The sequence below is a fragment of the Balearica regulorum genome, chromosome Z, assembly GCF_011004875.1.
Source record: "Balearica regulorum gibbericeps isolate bBalReg1 chromosome Z, bBalReg1.pri, whole genome shotgun sequence".
Taxonomy (NCBI): Eukaryota; Metazoa; Chordata; class Aves; order Gruiformes; family Gruidae; genus Balearica; species Balearica regulorum.
The window spans coordinates 78,070,490-78,088,028 of NC_046220.1; the positions used below are offsets into that span (position 1 = coordinate 78,070,490).

The 17,539-nt window shown below is 37.9% G+C and overlaps 1 protein-coding gene across 1 annotated transcript in view; it reads left to right on the forward strand.

Annotated features, from left to right (window-relative positions):
• KIAA1328 (KIAA1328 ortholog) overlaps positions 1-17,539 on the forward strand; it is a 179,967-nt gene that overhangs the window by 138,703 nt on the left and 23,725 nt on the right. The window contains 2 exon segments of the mRNA XM_075741197.1: positions 4,028-4,212; positions 11,250-11,358. Of these exon segments, the coding sequence (XP_075597312.1) occupies positions 4,028-4,212; positions 11,250-11,358 (294 nt within the window).

Below are 17,539 nucleotides of genomic sequence, written 5' to 3' on the forward strand. Positions count from 1 at the left end.
TACAAAAACGTATTGCTTGCGTTGTGTACTTACCACCAGTTTTGCATCATTAAGCGTTATTTATTCTTGGCCTGATATAATTGCAGCAGATTGCACACATGAACTGCTAATTATTTTATTTTTAAAACAGAAATTGTGGAACAGGAAAATAACATTCCAACATATTTGCTTTTGGGGCTAACCTACCACGACAATCTGTTAGTTTGATAATGGTTAAACACGCAAGCCTGGGATGTAGCAGGGTACCATTAAGGCAGCCATCTATTGAACATACATACTGAAGGCCTGAAGTGCCTCCTATTTTGGGTTTCTGATGAGTTATAATGTAGTTATGTTCTCTGGATGCCACTGATCTGCACTGAAAAACACATGGAAGGATCAGAGTTCAGGAAAGGTGAGCATCCAAATTTGGGATCAATATCTGGGAACCTGTCAGATGAGCGCTAGGTGCAGAGCAGGGAAGAGATGAAACCTCGTGAGTGTACACATTCTGATAGTAAATGCTACTCTGTGGCAAGTCTTAGCTGCTCGAGTTGCTTAGCGATTCAAACAGATCTGTAAAAGACCATTTGCAGACCAAGGCTACCATTATGTTGGATTGATTCATCAGGACGAGTAGCTAAAACAAGTTAAATTCTATCAGAGTTTTCCTGCATTAGTTTAAAAATGAATTTAGTTGGCTCTAAATGAACATTTGTTTTAGCATCTCGAAGAACTGACTTTCCTCTATTAAAGCAGAATAATGTATCTATATGGTGCCCTAACTTGAACAGTACATAAAGATTAGTAAATAAGACCCCATTAAAAATACTTATAATGTAAGTAACATGGGTCCCAATAGCCTTTCTAATGTCCATTAATGCTTATTCTGAGGATCAGAGCTCATTTTACTGAGCCATTTAGTCAAACCGTGTGATTATTTAGAAAGTTAATTCATGCATACTAAAATCTAGCTTAAGTAATGCAGAGGGTAGGAGGTAAAACTCTATGGAGACGATAGTCCTTTTTGTTATTTAATGATCAGCCATAATTAACTTGCAAATTTGAAATAATTAGAACAAATTAAAGGTATTTAACTTTGCCTCCCTAAAGAAAAATTCAAATTGCACCAAATGCAGCTTTAAATTATTCAAGTCTCAGAGGTCTGTGCTGGGTTTTTTTACAATGCCTTTTCTATGATGAGAATACCAATCTGCTTTTTGTCAGAAAGCATCCTATCAAGTAATTGTTCTTTGTGTCTAATAAATGACAGCTATTCTTCTTTGTAAAAGTATTTCAGTCTCTGAAGACTACATCAGCATTTCCATGGCATTTTAATTCAATAAAACAAAAGGTTAATGTTTTTCTACTTTTTAAGGAATGCAAATACTAGCAGTATTCAATGGGTCCTGAATGACATTTAAAATTTGCCATTCACGCTCAGCAGGGATATCGCGATATGAGGCTCAGACAAAATGGAAAAATCGTTCAAGGTGTATTTTCCTTTGTTGGCCATGTGCTTCGATATTCATAAGGAGGCAGCAGTGCTGAGACTCACTTTTCTGGCGATGCTACTCTACTACTCCTGCTTTAGTACGTAGCTTAGGTAGGTTAATAAGTTCTTTATTTAGACAGTCCTCTCTGTTGTGTAGTTTCAGGGAATAGCATGAAAAGTCATTGGATATTGTGGTGCCCTGCAGGAAGTCCTACTAACCATGCTACATTTGAGTGATGTAAAGGATTGCTGGATTTGAAAACAGAGAAGGACCTGTTATGTTGCTTAGTCTCTCTAGCTATATGTAACTCATCCCTTTGGACCATATGTTAGTTTTAAATTTTCCAGGTTGCAATAGTCACATCAATCATTTTACTAATTATTCCACAGGTGAATGAGTAACTATGTTCTGAAATAGATTTTTTTTCCTTATGTTTTCTTTGTTTAATTTTAGTGCATTGTTAATTATTGAATTTTTGTATCTCTCTGCATTATCTCTTTCCCTCCTTGGTCTACACACCTCTAGGATTAGGAGTTTGTCATGTTAAGATTGGACTCTATATATCCTTAATTGAGCAAAACTTTAGTGTGAGCTTTCTTTTATTAAATACTAAAGACCCAGGCTCTAATTATTTGTTTAGTGAGCTATAAACGCAAATACACTTGCTGTTGTTATTTCCTCATAAATTAGCTTCTGTAACTACTTTTTGGTGTCTGTTTCTGTTTGAATTGCCTCTGCCATAGCAGTTTTTAAACCAGAACTCTGTATTCTCTAGAGGTAACTGCACCATGTCAAAGGTATTGCGGTGAACCAAGTGGAGTAATCGCCTCCTTGACTATGAGCCAAAGGTCACTGTCTTCACCGAAGATCTGTAGGTTGTAATTAAACGTACTTTAAAATCTCAGAAAGCATCCAAATAATCACACCCTCAGTGTTTTTAAATGCTATTAGTCATCCATGTACATGCAAATAGAGTATCAAGTCCTGTATTATCAGAGAAATCTGGTCAAGTATTACACCTTTAAGCCTCTTTAAACAGTTATTAGGGTTCAAACCCACCTCTTGCTGTACGCTGGGTTGCAGGAATTAGTAGGTTAGTAATTTCATGTAATTCAAATAAGATACTAATTTAGTCCACCATAAATTGTAATAACACTTTACAATATTATTAGTGACCACAGAGTTTGAAGCCCTAAAGTAAACGGGGGTTATTCAGAGAAGTTTTATCCAACACTTCAGCCAGTTGTTACAGGTCATAAGCCATTATATAATCTCTGCATTAATAATACAGGAGTAATACTAATTGTCCAACAGGTGCAGCGGGCCCTATTAAACAATGGCTTATACAGCACATTGATTTGAAACTTAATTTAGCTATCGTTTTCTGATGGGAACATCAGATATCCGCTTTTTCCTCAGATGTAGACTAATGTGAGTCGTGTAAGCTTTTTAGGTAAAAGATTCTTGTGAATCAACCTCCATAAAGCTGTATCCCAAATAATACAAACTCAGTGGCAATCTTTGGGTTGCCAATGTAAAATTGGTGCTTAAACAGGAAAAAGATTTGTTTAATTTTCTGTTAACTTAGGAAAGCTGTATGTCACTCCCATATTTGCAAGTACAGCAGTATAATCTTGGGATGAATTGTATGCCTTCCTGTGGATATTCGAAAGATTTATTTTTTTTTTAAAAGTTTTAAATACCTTTTTCTAACAATGACAGGGCTAATGGTGTATATATGTTAGGAATCCTCATTTAAAGCAGTAGCTGTTTCCCAGAGAGCAGAATTTGAAAGCAGTAAGTTGTCTTTATTGAAAGATGAGTCTCCATAGCCTCCTGTCTGCCCAAAATGTTTTGTCATTGCCTGTGTCTGCGGAGACTGAGGACACCCTTGCTCCACATCACCAAATTTCTCCTGGCTCTATCTGTTCAGTGTTTATGATCTTGTGCTGAAGGTCATCTTGAACCATAAAGATTCTAGTTAGCTTTCGCTTTTCTTACTCAAACTGCTGCACTTGCTGCAACAGATACTCTCCCACCAGTTTGCTTATACGTTCTCTATGCTGCTTACAAGTACCTCTGTTCATTCATCTCACCTCTTTTTGTCTCTTCTCCTCTCATCCCTTTTCTTATTGAATCAATGTATCATCTGCTTCCCCTCTGCAAACCACAACTCCAATTTTATCTTCACATAATCTTCTCTCTCTCCCCTTTATCCTAGTAAAGTGAGAATTTTTTTAATTACTCTTTCTTCAAACTCCACTTGCTGGACAAAATATCTTCATCTGTATCTTCATATCTGTATCTACATCCCACTTGTCCTGTCCTAATGACTCAGGAAATCCAGGACCTAATGCTTTAGGGAATGTGCCTAATGCCACAAAACTCCAAATGTAATTGTCAGCGTGCTGCCAGCTGCTGATAACCAAAGACTCCTGATAAAGCAGCATGGCGGTTCCACTTCTGGAGAGTGAAAGCTGGGGAGAGGGCTGGGTGCAGTGTTAAAAGGGCTGAATGCATCATGTAATAGCATGATCTTTCTTTCCTCCCAGCATACCAGTGTTGAAATGTGAAGATTATTTTCCAAGGACACTTCCAGTGAGCAAAACCTCCAGAACACCAGGCAGCAGTGGTGGTAGCAGTTTGGGGAAGAAAGTGGTTGGTTTAGGTGCAAACGTGAAAGATGGACAAACCCTTCTGATGCAAACCAAGAGGGAAGGCACCAAGTCAAGGAAAGGTAAGGGGAAGCATACTGTATTGCAGGGCCATTATTGTGCTGATGGAATTTAGAAATTGTATATATGTGTTAAAGAGCATACCAGTAAAATGCAGAATTAGAGGGAGAGGATTGCAAGCTGCTTAAAACAACCCAAGAGAAGGTAGCTACATTTAAAGTAATAAAAAGCAGAGAAAGCCGTGTAAATAACAAGTGATCTTTTTGGCTGGTGTTCCTGATGGAAAGGAAAAAATAGCCCTTTAATCTCAAAGAACTACTTCAACAATTCTTTTTCCTTTCCCAGCAAGCAGAGAATAAGTGCAGTGGGGCTTGCTCTTGAAATGTAATCTTCTTCACATTCTTTTCCTCCCCAAGTAATGGCTCCACCATCACAACCTGATATTTTGCCACACAGGGATGTCTGTACAGCTAAAATCTATCCTGCTCTTAGCTTAGTACCTGCACTGAAGGAGCAGAGAAGCAGTCTTTCTTAGGAAGAGAAAGGCTTGGGAACAAAAGCAGCTTGGATGTTTCACTGTGGAGCCTTGAACATAATCCTCGGTTCAATTATGAGCTAGGTTTTTTTTTTTTATTTTAACTTGTCAGCTAGTTTGCTGTATATGTCAGCATAAAAATAAAGAAAATGGCAAAATGAGAAGAAATGTGGTGCACTTCTCAAAGGAACAAATAACTTGTGTTATTGGTTAAGACCGTACCAACATTAAAAAGCAGTCCCTGTGAAGAAACTTTCAAAAGGGTATCATCAGCCTGGACCCAAACAGTGGCTGAGGTTAATCTCTTCCAAGGCACAGCTACAAAAGTTGGAAGCCTGTAAAGGGCTTGTGTCCAAAAAAATCAATTTCTAATTTGAAACAAAATCATTTTTGACTAACAGGGGTTCAGGACCCATTACTTTTGCTGTATAGTCTGCTGACATTTCACACTTTCTGTTGTGCACAATGAATCCTAATAGTCATTTTATAACATTGCTACACCAATCAATTTAAGCAAGAGAAAGCCGTTACAATTCTGCAAAGTTTCAGGGGCAATTTTCACTGATGGTTTTCTTTTATGTTTTTTTCAGCTATCATTATTTTTTTCTTCTCTTTTCCTCTTCCTTCTCCCCCCTCCTTCTCAATACTGTAGTGATGAAGTTGAGATTTTTTCGCAGTTGGATGATGGGTTTTGTTCCTTGGATAGGGATAGTCCCCAAAAAGTAATTTATTTTCCATAGATTCAGGGGAAAAAAAATCCAACCTGGCCTCTCCCTTCTTTCATTCATTTCATTTTGTAGTACTCAGGAGAAGTTACAAGCTGCACCTGGCTATTGCACATAGCACCTGAGCTGCATGTATGCCGATTGAGTGATCGTAGTGGTCAGCATAATGTCTGAAGATGGTGGGTATCTTTCGCAAACCCTGGGACTGCTAGCTTTGAAGATGTAGAGCCGCATGGCAAAATTTAACTTATACACATTGGCACTTGCTGTGATACCAGATAAAGTTCAGAGAAATGCTTTCAAGCTGTGGAACAACCTCAGGTCTATTACTGATCTGAATGGCTTGTTTATCACAAGGCAAATTACCTAGCACTAATCACTGAAGTTGAAGTTCTTCTGTATTTAGTACCTTTTTAATTGGCTTCCCTCTGTTATATGTTTGGACTCCTTTAACGACAATATACACATACTTGTATAGTGTTTTTTCCATCTTTGGGGATCACCAGGGCACAACGTCAAGTTTCTTAATTCTAGTTAGCTCTGGGCTTAGCTGCCTCTGTCCTTGCTTCTGCTGGATTTTCCCATCTGTTGCTGACCTGGGATTTCTGTTTCAGAATTTATTTTTTTATTAGGAAGCAATTATGTAGCATTGTGCAAAAACAAAACAAGGGATGCTGACACTGTTTTCTGTGGTGAAATTTATAAAAATATAGTATTTGCTTTACTGTGTCAGAGTACTGAGTGAGCAAGCCGGGGGTCTACTGTCTGTGATCCCTCTACTGCAATGCATTTACCTGAGCTCTAGCTAAGCCATGCGATGTGGGAAAAGGGAATGAAGTCAACAAGATGACATCCTGAGGCATTAAACTTGACGTTATTTAGCCACATACCTTAAGGTGGCCGTTTGGTCAGAAAACAGCAGTGCTGAACACTGTGTACAGAAACATGTCCACTGAAAACTTCTTGACAGTCAGATGTTAACCTATTGCTACGGAGGTTTATTTTTCTTATGCCTTGATCTGCCTTGTCTATTTAAATTGTATATTCTTCAGGATGAGGAGTCTCTCCAAGCACACCTTAGTGCAGTGCCAGTGCTGGTGTGAGCCTTTGGGCTCACTATATAATCTCCCTGTACCGCAGGGAACAGTGGGTGTATCTAGGAGATGATGCAACTCATGATAGTGTCCCTCCACAGTGACACAGGCAGCTGTACCAGATTTTGGTGTTTCTTGTTCAACTACCTTTGTTGTTTAGATTTTTTTTTTTTTTTAGCAGATGAAATGATTAATCAGGCAACCATTCCCATGCTGGATTGGTGGAAGGCTTTACTGCCCACAGGACTGCTCACTTACTGTGAGTACAGTGAGTTTGGAAAGAGTAAATTCCTGATAAACCCACTTTTCCTGTCTCTCTGCAGATGTTTAGTAATTAGGTAGAAGAGCATTGTTAACCTGGTGCCATCACCTCATGGAGTGAAAGGGGCACTTCTGCTCTCTTTGCAGGATAGAAGCTTACTGGATCAGCTTAGGCAATCAGCTTTTATTCTCTCACTGTTGCTTTTTGTCTCCTATTTCTGTTTGCTCCTTAATTTTTATTCCTGTGCTTCAGCAGGTGTTTGTGTCTTGTAGCCAAACTTTTTTAGTTTTAGCAGCAAAACTTTAAGCAGACGAAGCAATCCTCAAGTCTTAGATCTCTTCAGTAGTAAATTGTTTTTATTGGTGTCACCAGCAGCTATGTCAATTTGTACTAAAATCTAACAACTTGTCTAGTTAAAAAGCACTGGAGTACAAAAATGTGTGTTTCTCTTGCTTTCTGCCCTAGAAAATTTTGCTTTTGGGCTGGGAAACTAAACAAGATTCTATCCATTGCATTCTGCGATACTGGGCACTTCTCTACATTTCTGTTTAAAGGCTTCCTCTCCACACCCTTCCTGAAAGATCTCTGCACTGAAACAAAGAAAGAACTATTTTTCCCTTTGTATCTCTTTGGGGGACATAGCATCTGCGTGATATTGGATAGCATGCATAGCTTTCCATATGTAAAAGAAAAAGCAGAGGAGGAAAATTATTTTAGCTATAGAATCTGTACTTTTCCAGGGGCTGATTTTTCTGTATAGTGTTTGTTTTTCAGTAGGTTTTCTAATGTAGCTTCTTAGGGATTCAGAATCTGGAACTTCTTCCCTTGAGGGAAGACTCTTCCCTACAATCGAATAGAGCAATTAGTTAATATTAGTGAAGCACTTTGAAGATGTGAAGTACTATATAAATGTTAAGTATTATGAATATTAGTATTACTCAATTCATAAAGATTTCTTTCATGATTATCAACCTAGATTTCCCTTTGTTTACTTTCATCCCATTAGTGCTTGAACCAGCCTCAACTGTATTTTTTTCATTCTTAGTGTTTACACTTTCAAAATGTGGACTGCTGTATTTCCCCACTTTCTTCATGTTTTAGTTGTCTGTTTCTCAAGCAGAAATGTACAGCTATTTGGATTTTCTCAAATGAGTCTTTAATCTACTTTAAATCATTCCTATACCAAGTTAACCAAATTCAAAATAGTATTTTTAACATTACCATTTACAAGACATCTGTAATTGCTTTGGGGGTAGCTTGCTGTGCAAGCTTACATCTAGTTTGGTTTTTGCTATTCTTTGCTACTCCAGGTTCTCTCCATTAGTGTCAGAATTAGATTATTGCACCATATATGAGCTTTTTTTTTTTTTTCTTTAAAGGATAAATGTGTCTATTCTTTTTCCATGTTTCTTGCTTCTCTAGATCATCTGCAAGGTCTCCATTCTCATAGTGTCTTCCAACACCTGCAAATCTAATTAATTTGCTGTCATTTGTATCACCCCAGTTCTCTAGGACTTTTCATAAATAATTACAAGTCACTTCATAAATTCATTAACTAATTCCCTTCAGCCCTGAAATATGTATCCTTCAAACTAAAGAATTTGTATCTTCTTTATTTCCCCCGATTTCTTTTCATCGGCTTTATATGGGCAGGTATTATACATCAACATTGTCTTTATTATCCCCTACTTGCCAATATTCCTTTTCTTTATTTTTTCTCATAGTATATTTTAAAATTATTAGTAACTTGGCCATTTTGGGATCATTATTGATTTAATCTTCTTCATATATTCATAGACCTGCCTGCTCTTTGGTATTTCTTTTTCCTCAATTGACTTGCATGCCTTTTTCAAGATGTATTTTTAAACATTTTTCTTTTTGCATAGATATGCACTTATTCAAGACTTCTTGCTACCCCTGTTTTATGTCTGTGCAGCCTAACAGCCTCCGTATATTCCTACTTAGTTCCTTTTCTTGTTTTCCATTTCTAGCCCTGGCAATATTTTCAAACTTGGGTCTTTGAACAGTCCCCCCGAGGCTGTATTGCCCACTTGTGAGTCCATATATTTTCTTTTTCAGAGAAATACATCTACTTTGCTATGAATGTAGTATGTTGACAGTGTGCCAGCCTTTTCTTGTATTAGGAATATATTCTCCCATGCTCACCAGGTTTTTATTACTTTGGTATTAGTTTCTTAAAATCCAGCTGCCTCATTCCACTGTCACGTGAATGGATTTCTAAATATCTCTTATTCGATCATAAAGCCAAGAGTCTAAGCAAGAGGCTTCCAGTCTTTATATGCATACGCATTCTTCTCATCATGGATTGGTATATTATCAAGTTACCAGGGACACACAATCAACGTATATCCCCATGATATTTCTAAGAGTTCCTTCACTGATAATTAACTCCTTGTTAGGCAAGATTTTTTTCACTGCATGGTACTAAAGCACAGTGCATTATAGCAAGGTGATAAGACCCCTTTTTTTTTTGTTAGCCTCCCTAGCGTACACCTTAAAACATTCCATTTTAATAGATTATATGTATTTGTATACATCTTAAATCAGTGCAGTATTTTAAATAATCATAATCCTGTGGACATCTGTAAATTTTGTGCTGAAGCTGGAATTACAACCTTGTTTTGCTTCATGTTTCAGCATGGATGGTAGATAATGTTGCTGTTCACAGAGCTGAGAAATATTTAGGCATAACAGAATTATTTGGAGCTAACACTGATTTGACTTTCATTTTTGCTGAGACTTGTAGTTTTCCCTATACTTACTGTTTAGTTAAGTGATGTTGGTTGGACCGAGCTAATTAGGCTAGATTAAAAAAGCCCAAACCCATAGGTTTTTGTGTAGTAGATCAGATTATTCCTAATTTGCCAACTCCACTTACCTCTGACTGTGTGCAAGTTGTCTAACTAAATCCTATCTATAAAACCCACTTCTCCGGTGGGTGGGCGATGGGTGGAAAATTGGCTGGACTGTCAGCCTCAGAGGGTTGTCATCAGTCCAGCTGACAGATGGTTGCTAGTGGTTAACTGCTTACCATTAACAGCCTGGACAGCAGGACAAGATGCATCTTCGGCAAGTGTGCAGACAACATCAACTGGGGAAGCGGTCAGTATGCTGGAGGGTAGGGACTTTAACAGGCTAGGAAAATCGTTTGACAGAAACCTGTTTAGGTTCAACAAAGGGAAATGTAGTTCCTTCAACTGGGTTGGACTGATCTCATGTAACAGGACCAACCTAGAAGCCAGTTTTGCTAGAAAAGAACTGGGTGTCCTGCTGAACAGCAAGTTCAACAAAGGGAAATGTAGTTCCTTCAACTGGGTTGGACTGATCTCATGTAACAGGACCAACCTAGAAGCCAGTTTTGCTAGAAAAGAACTGGGTGTCCTGCTGAACAGCAAGTTGAACATGAGTCAGCAGTGTGTGATGTAGTAACGAAGCCTCATACTGGGCCATAATAGCAAAATTGTGGTTATCGGGTTGATCAAGTGACGCTTCCTCTCTGATCAGCTCTGGTGAGACTGTATTTGTAGAGTGCTACGTCCAGTTTGGGACTCCGCAGGGGAAGGAGAACACTGACAAAATGTAGGAAGTCTAGCAGAGGCAACCAGGACAGTTGGGGGGCTGGTGTATGTGGCCTACTGGGAGAGGCTGAGAAAGCTGTGTGCGTTCAGCCTTAAGAAGAGATGATTCAGCACAGATCTTCCTGCTTTCTTCAGGTACCTAAGGAGAGGGTGTAGAGAGAGGGAATGAGACTGTTCTTGGAAGTCATCAGCAACAGAGCAAGAGACAATGGGAAAAAATTACAACTCAGGAAATTCTGATTATCAATACAGAAAACATTTTTCATGGAGAGGGTGGTCAAACACTGGAACCAGGAAGTTGCTCAGAGCGGTTGGTTTACTATCAGTGGAGACATTCAAAACTTAACTGGACAAGTGCCTGAAACCTCATCTTGTTGGGCCTGTTTTGAATGGAGGATTGGAATACATGACCTCCAAACTTTACCCTTCCACCTAGATTATTTTGTAATTCAAGAGTTATTGAGGGAGAAGAAGGAATGGACTAACAGTTCTATTTTTGTGAAAGCAAAATACTGTTATAGTGATATATACACTTGGAAAACTAAAATCTTCATGACTGGCGTGCCATGAGACCTGCATCTAAAACAAGCTGAATCTTGTGGACCGCTCTAAGAAATGATCACAGTGCAAGTCTGTCAAACTTTGGGCAGTAAGATGGAAGCTGTAGAGTGGACTTATTCTACAGATTGGATTCTACATGATCCCGAAATGCATGCTATGCAGTATTGTCAACTGATGAGTTCTTTGCCATTTCACTGTATATATATATGGCACTCCAAAAATGTTGCAACTTTTAGTCCCAGTGTCCTGTAATAACACAGAATGATGAAACATCTGTCCAAAACTTACTAGCTTCTGATATCCGGCTTGTCTTCATTCCACAGGGACAACTTCAGGACCTAGGAAGGACGCAGCCACATCTCCTGTGCTGATAGGCAGCAGCAAAGACCTTGCAACCACAGCCACATCACCAATCCAGCATGACACTTCACGGTAAGCCCCTAGGTAATCTCTGGTTTAAGATTCTGCAAACACAACCATCAAATTCTCCTAGATGCAGGGAAGTGGCTGAATTTCTATGATATTTCATATTAGCACGAGCTGGATAATATAAACTAAAAACTACCATATCCTTTTGACATTTATAGTAAGCCTTAAATTGCTTGTTAGAATAAGAAAAGTGGGAATATGCCAAGTTCTAACATTTTAACGTTACTTAGATTTTGAACAGAAAGTATTTTATGTTTGAAGTCCTGACACATTAAATACATTTGTAAATAATTTGAATGGATGGTGTGAACCCCTGTTAGGTTTTAAATCCACTTGAAGATTTTAATCCCCCTGTATTTGCTCCCCTCCCCCTCCATTTTATCAAATGACATTTCTTTTAAAATGTTTTGTACTGGAGTTACTTTATGTTTAATGACAAGCAACAAAATCACATTAAGTCAGCAGTTCCTGATTGTACTATATATCTGCACTAAATGCACTGGAAAAGCAGCATTATCACTTATGCTCCAATGGAGAAACAGAAAGCAGCATTGTTGTTAGACTTAGGAGTCTAAAAACAACTTGCCTTCTTTAGGCAGGATTACAATTCTAGCAGTAAGTGCCTAGAAAACCAACATACAATCCTTGCTTTTCTTTATCATATCCCACATGTTCTCATAACAAAATCTTTAGTTAAGTAACAAAATAAATGCAGATTAAAGTACGATTTTGTTGTATTTTACACCACTTGTTAGATGACTTTGTGCAGTGGGATGACAAGAATGTATAGCTGTTCATAAGAAGAGTTAAATGTTTCTTGGACAACGAGAGGGCTGAGTCAGATTTAATCTTCTCTTGGCCCAGTGGACTAGGAAAACCTATGCTTGATATCATCCTTGTATTCTTGGCAGCAGCTGGCAGTTTATTTCTATCTTCTGAGAGAACTTGTGATATGTAATAGGTGAAAAAACCACTATCAATATTGACAAATTTGTAGTTACTTGCTATAGAAACACTGTTTTTTTCTTCTGAAGGAAGGGATGAAATTCTGGGAGGATTTAAGAACTGAGATAGAGTGGGCTCTGTTTCCCACAGGTCACTATGTTTAAACAAGCAGAAACCACAAGATTGCCTAAGCATTTCTCTTAGAAGTGCAGGTTACCTTTGCAAGCCGGTAATATCAGATAAAGATACTGCTTGATATGGTGTAATAGTGATAAGTTGAGATTCTATTCAAGCACAAGGAGTAGATGTAATTATTCACATCATACAACAACTGCTCTGAAAAAGGAATTTTATTAAAGAGAATTGATGGTCCATTCTTTTCCACAGAGGGGAGTAAAATAATTGTTGAAATATGGTGTTAGAAATCATATCAGATAAAGTGATCAGTAAAAGGAGACTGATTAGCTGTCATCATTAAAGGTTGATTTTACCAATTGATGACAAATTTTGAAAAATCCTCTATTTCTGGGGTGCTCTCTCCCATGCTTCCTCGCTTGCTTTCTTTCCGTTGGTGCTGTAAGTATAATTGACCAGTTTAAGCAGACATGTTGTGCTTTCCCTTACTCATGGCCTTCTCTAATTGAAAATGGTAAATGGACAAGTATTTCTGTGGAGACCTAAAGCTGATCCTATCCTTCATCAAAAAACCTGCTTGGGCAGCAGGTCAGTCTCAATTTATCACTGAATGGTTATAAGCTTAGACTGCAGGTTTAACTAACTAAATTAATCAATATTGAGAATTATTGCTGCTTTTGTGCCACTAAAGTTAGGGTTTGTCAGCATGTTCGTTATAATCTGTGATTTGGGGGGGGTTAACAGCTTAACCACAACAGTTGGCATGGGCCTGAAACTTGCAGCACAAAGCCCTAGCCTAAAAGCAAATTTATTTATTCGGCAGTACATGTAAACCTAATTACTTTTGACTATTTAAATTTATAGGACTAGATTCAACTCATGTTTGTGCCAGCTTCAACTAGCACAAACCCTGGCACCCGGCAGTAGCAGCAATGGAAAGCCTGCCAGAGAGAAGGTGTTGGAAAGCAACAGAAGCTCCCTGCCAGCGCCAGGCATCAGGGTGCTAGCGCAGCTTCTGGGGAGGGCTGGCTGGATAAGCAGGCATGGCAGGTAGAAGATGTGTTGGCTTGATAGCCTGTCTTGGCAGGGCTCAGCCGGAGGCTTCAGTGTATTTTACAGCTCCTCCTGCTTGAGGAAGAATTGCTGCAGTCCTACTTTCTTCTTGAAAAGAAACACATCTGGGACAAGAAATAAGTGTCCCTAGAAGGTAAAGGCGTGTGCTTTGAGAACGTTAGTGCCAGACCTGTGGAAGGACCAGACTTTGCAGAATGAATGTGCACAAGGTGTTTTCAGTGATACCTCTGAAAGAAAAAGAACATTTCTTTATCTGGCATCCTGATTTGGGCTAATAGTGGATTTGTTTGCCCATCGTGCTTCTATGCATGCCTGTCGCTGCTTTTGTAATACAGCCAAGCATTGCATGTTTGGTTATCCAATGTTCTTAAGCCAAGTGTCTACACCTGAGTGAGGCCCTTGAAATTATGTTCTCAGTAGGTCTGGAAAGCTTTTCTACTCCATGTGCTTATTTATCTAGACCAAAGTTGATACATTTGGAAAAAAATTCACAAGCAAGATTGGGGCTGGGCAAATTCGGAAGAGTAAGTTTGTTCCTTACCCCCTAAAGCATAGTTCCTCTGGCTATCTTAAACATTACTCTTTCGGTGGCAATGGACATCTTTTTCAGAACTGTTGTTTGTCTAGAAGAAAGACTCCGGGTTTTGGCTGTGAGCTGGAAGGGAGCTGGAAAGGGGAGGTAGTGGTGTTCATACTCTTTCATTAAGTAATGAAGAAGTTTTTACATAAACTAGATCTTACCTTAGGTATAATCAGGTACTGATTTCAGCAAAATAAGTGGTGTGTTGCAAAACAGAAATGAAACTTCTCTAAATCAAAGTATTAAGCTATTCCTTTTTTTTTTTTTTTAAGTGTTGTAAATTGTGCCTTGTGAAAGACCGTTTAATTTGATTACAGCCCTGGTGCAGTTGTCAGGCTCTCCCCACGCAGAAACAGTTGTAGTGTTGAGTTTGGCACAGTAAGTCCTATAACACTGCAGATAATCAAGCACTTAAAAAGACACAAGCAAAGGTTGTTCTGCTTACCATGGAAACAGATAATTCTTCTGTAACATTTTTCACTTTGGGCATCTAAGAAGTGAATTTAAGAACAGTTAGGTAAATTAAGGGATTGAGTGATAGTCTGGGATTTCAACATTAAGCCTGTGTTTTCTTGTTGCAGTTTTAAATCAGAGCTTTAATGCTAGCTGAATGCGTTGTCTTGGAGTGAAGTTTCTTGTAGCCATTAAAATAAGTGATTTAGAAGTTTTTGCAATATGAATACTATATTCGAGCTATATTATTATCTGTTAGACTACAGTGGCCTGTTGGAGTTTTTATAAACAGATTGTATTGTGTAAATTTGTGTTTAGGGACATTTTAAAAACAAAACTATTTACCCAATTGCCCAGCACATCTCAGGTGAATGTGTATTCAGGGACTTTTAAGCAAATTAATATCTGATGTAAAATGTAATGTGCAGAGTTGTATGCTTAATAATGCACACTGGAATAGTCTAGAGTAGATCTGTTATGCTGAGTGTTAGGAAATATGACAGTGATGAGATTTAAGCTTTTGCCTTACTTATGCAGTAGTTGCCTTTCAGATCTGTGCATGTTGGATGCTTAAATATGGTTCTGCTCTTAGACAATACGATGAAGTTCCTTTTACTGTATAGTCTAAGCAAGCAGTGCCAAAGAAATAGATTTATTTCATTTTTCCCCTTCGTATCAGACACTGTTTAAGATTAAAAAGGAGGACGAGGAGAAAAATTTCATTCCAGGTCTAACTTAGGAACATTTAAAGGGTTTAAAAGTCTCTTTGGAGTGGGGTGGTGAGTTAGGTGCTGAACGTGGTAGGAGATGCAAGTTTTGCCTACTCCCTGAGAAAGCCAGCAGCACAAAAAGTCCAATATAGTTCCACATGCAAGTGATAAAACCAGACGCTGGCAAATTAATCTCTCTTATTCACAGTGTAGGTTGTTAATTGTTCTCTCTGCTGGCTGTCGATATAATGTGAAATTTTCATTCCCCATTCAAGATGGAAAAAGTTGTGGCTGAAAATGTTAACATTTGCATTTTTATTTGTTGATTTATTTAAAGGACAGCCTCTCTTACAGCAATCCATCACTCAGTGACACCCCAAATATGAATAATGTATTGTAGACTTGCGGTTACAATGTGTAATAAGTGCCAGAGACAGTAGAAGAATGTTAACTATGTTGCAAATGTAATATTTATCGACTCATAGTTTATTGCTTTCGAGGTTCAATAATACTGACCATAGGACATTAATATCACTTATCTTGATTTTAGTTGGGCACCTCTGTATGTAGAAATAACCCATCTATCTCATACTTACAAAATAAATGTGAATTTTACAGCGCTTTGTAAGAAGTGCATTATAGGTTTCTTTGCTTAGTGCTCACAATTCTCCTTTTCTGCCTTCTCATTTACTTATATCTGACATTGATCCCACTCCAATTGCCTGACCCAGATGGTGTGCATCTCAGCACTCTTCAGAGACTTTATTTACTGGCTGCATTATTATCTTGTGCCTCTGATGGTGTTTGGATCAGGTCTCTCTTCCTGTTAAAGACCAGTATGAAAAGACACAGTTAGGTAGTTTTCTAGTGCTTCTCTCTGAAAAGACGATGGCTGAGAGGCTAAAACAGAGATAACTTCTCTTTTGGAAAGACATACATAACAAATCTAAATCATATCTCTTTTAGATTGTGGCTATCAGAAATAGAAGTGTTTAATTAGGTCAACAGTTTTATAGACTTGGCATTTGTTTTAAAGAGAAATTCTTAATCAATGAATAGAAATATGTAAGAGGAATTTTGGAAGATTAGGATTTAAAATTCAGTGGTTTTGAGAACCAAAATTTTCTTGATACTCTACGTTAGAAAAAAAATTGCAATAAGGCTATACTACGGTAGGAAATCAGTGAGTAATAGTCATTCCTATCTTCAGTACTTGGTCTGGAGTTTTGCTTCAGAAACTGATACCAACTGGACAAACACTGCTCCTTATTTATGCTTTTTACAACCACTAAAAGCTTTGAAGTCCCAGGGGTGAAATGCAGATGTGAACCCAGAACGGCGACCAAAACCAAATTTAACTATGGGAGATTTCAAGTTTGTGTCGAAATCAGATTTCACCTTTGAAGCCTGGCTCTTGGGAAACTTGGAATTGGGTTCAGCCATGAAAACGATAAGCCTTGATTATATTTCATGTTGTAGACATCAAGTAAATTTTGAAATGACATTCTATATTTACATCTGAGGTTATCAAATTTAACACATCATCAGCTTCTTTTTCTTTACTGCATATTACAGGAACACCTATTTGTGTCAAAGCAGCCTACCTAATAGCTGCTTTGTGATAACAGTTTTGGTGTGTCCGTTGCTGACAATGAAAATCATATTGGGAAATTCTGAATTGCAGTGCAAAAGGATTAATGTTAATTAGCAACTGTTGGCTGTAATTGTCACCCTCATTAAAATGCAGAATTATGTATTTCTTAGTTATAAATAACCTTTCTAATTGTACTTGATGTATGCCAGTTTAATCAAAAAGTACACTTGCAAACAGACAGATATTTGCATTAATCTAGCACTGGATCTTTGAGTCTTTTTTGATCATCTTTTATTCCAAAGTTGACTAGTTGGGGGAGGTCTGTTACAGCTACATATCCTCCTTTACACAATTTTTTTATTCAGGTCTGTGGATCTGACAGGATTTTGTATTAAAATGAGGGGAAATGTCTTCTGGGAATGTTCAGTGCAACAGAAAACGTGTCAGTTTTGAAGTAGCTGGCAAGGTTTCCATCATTCAGTGTAATGACAATAACTTGATTGTAGTTTGAAAGTAATAATAAGCAAAGGAAAATAGAGTACAAATCATATTATGAAGCTGACTTAACTCTTTAAGTCTGCTTCTTACCATCATTTTCATTGTTATTTTAATTACTTTTTTACTTTTTTCCCCCTCTGTGCTTTTGCAGGTTCTCAAATACCATGTTAAATCTTAAGTGAATGTTGGTTCATT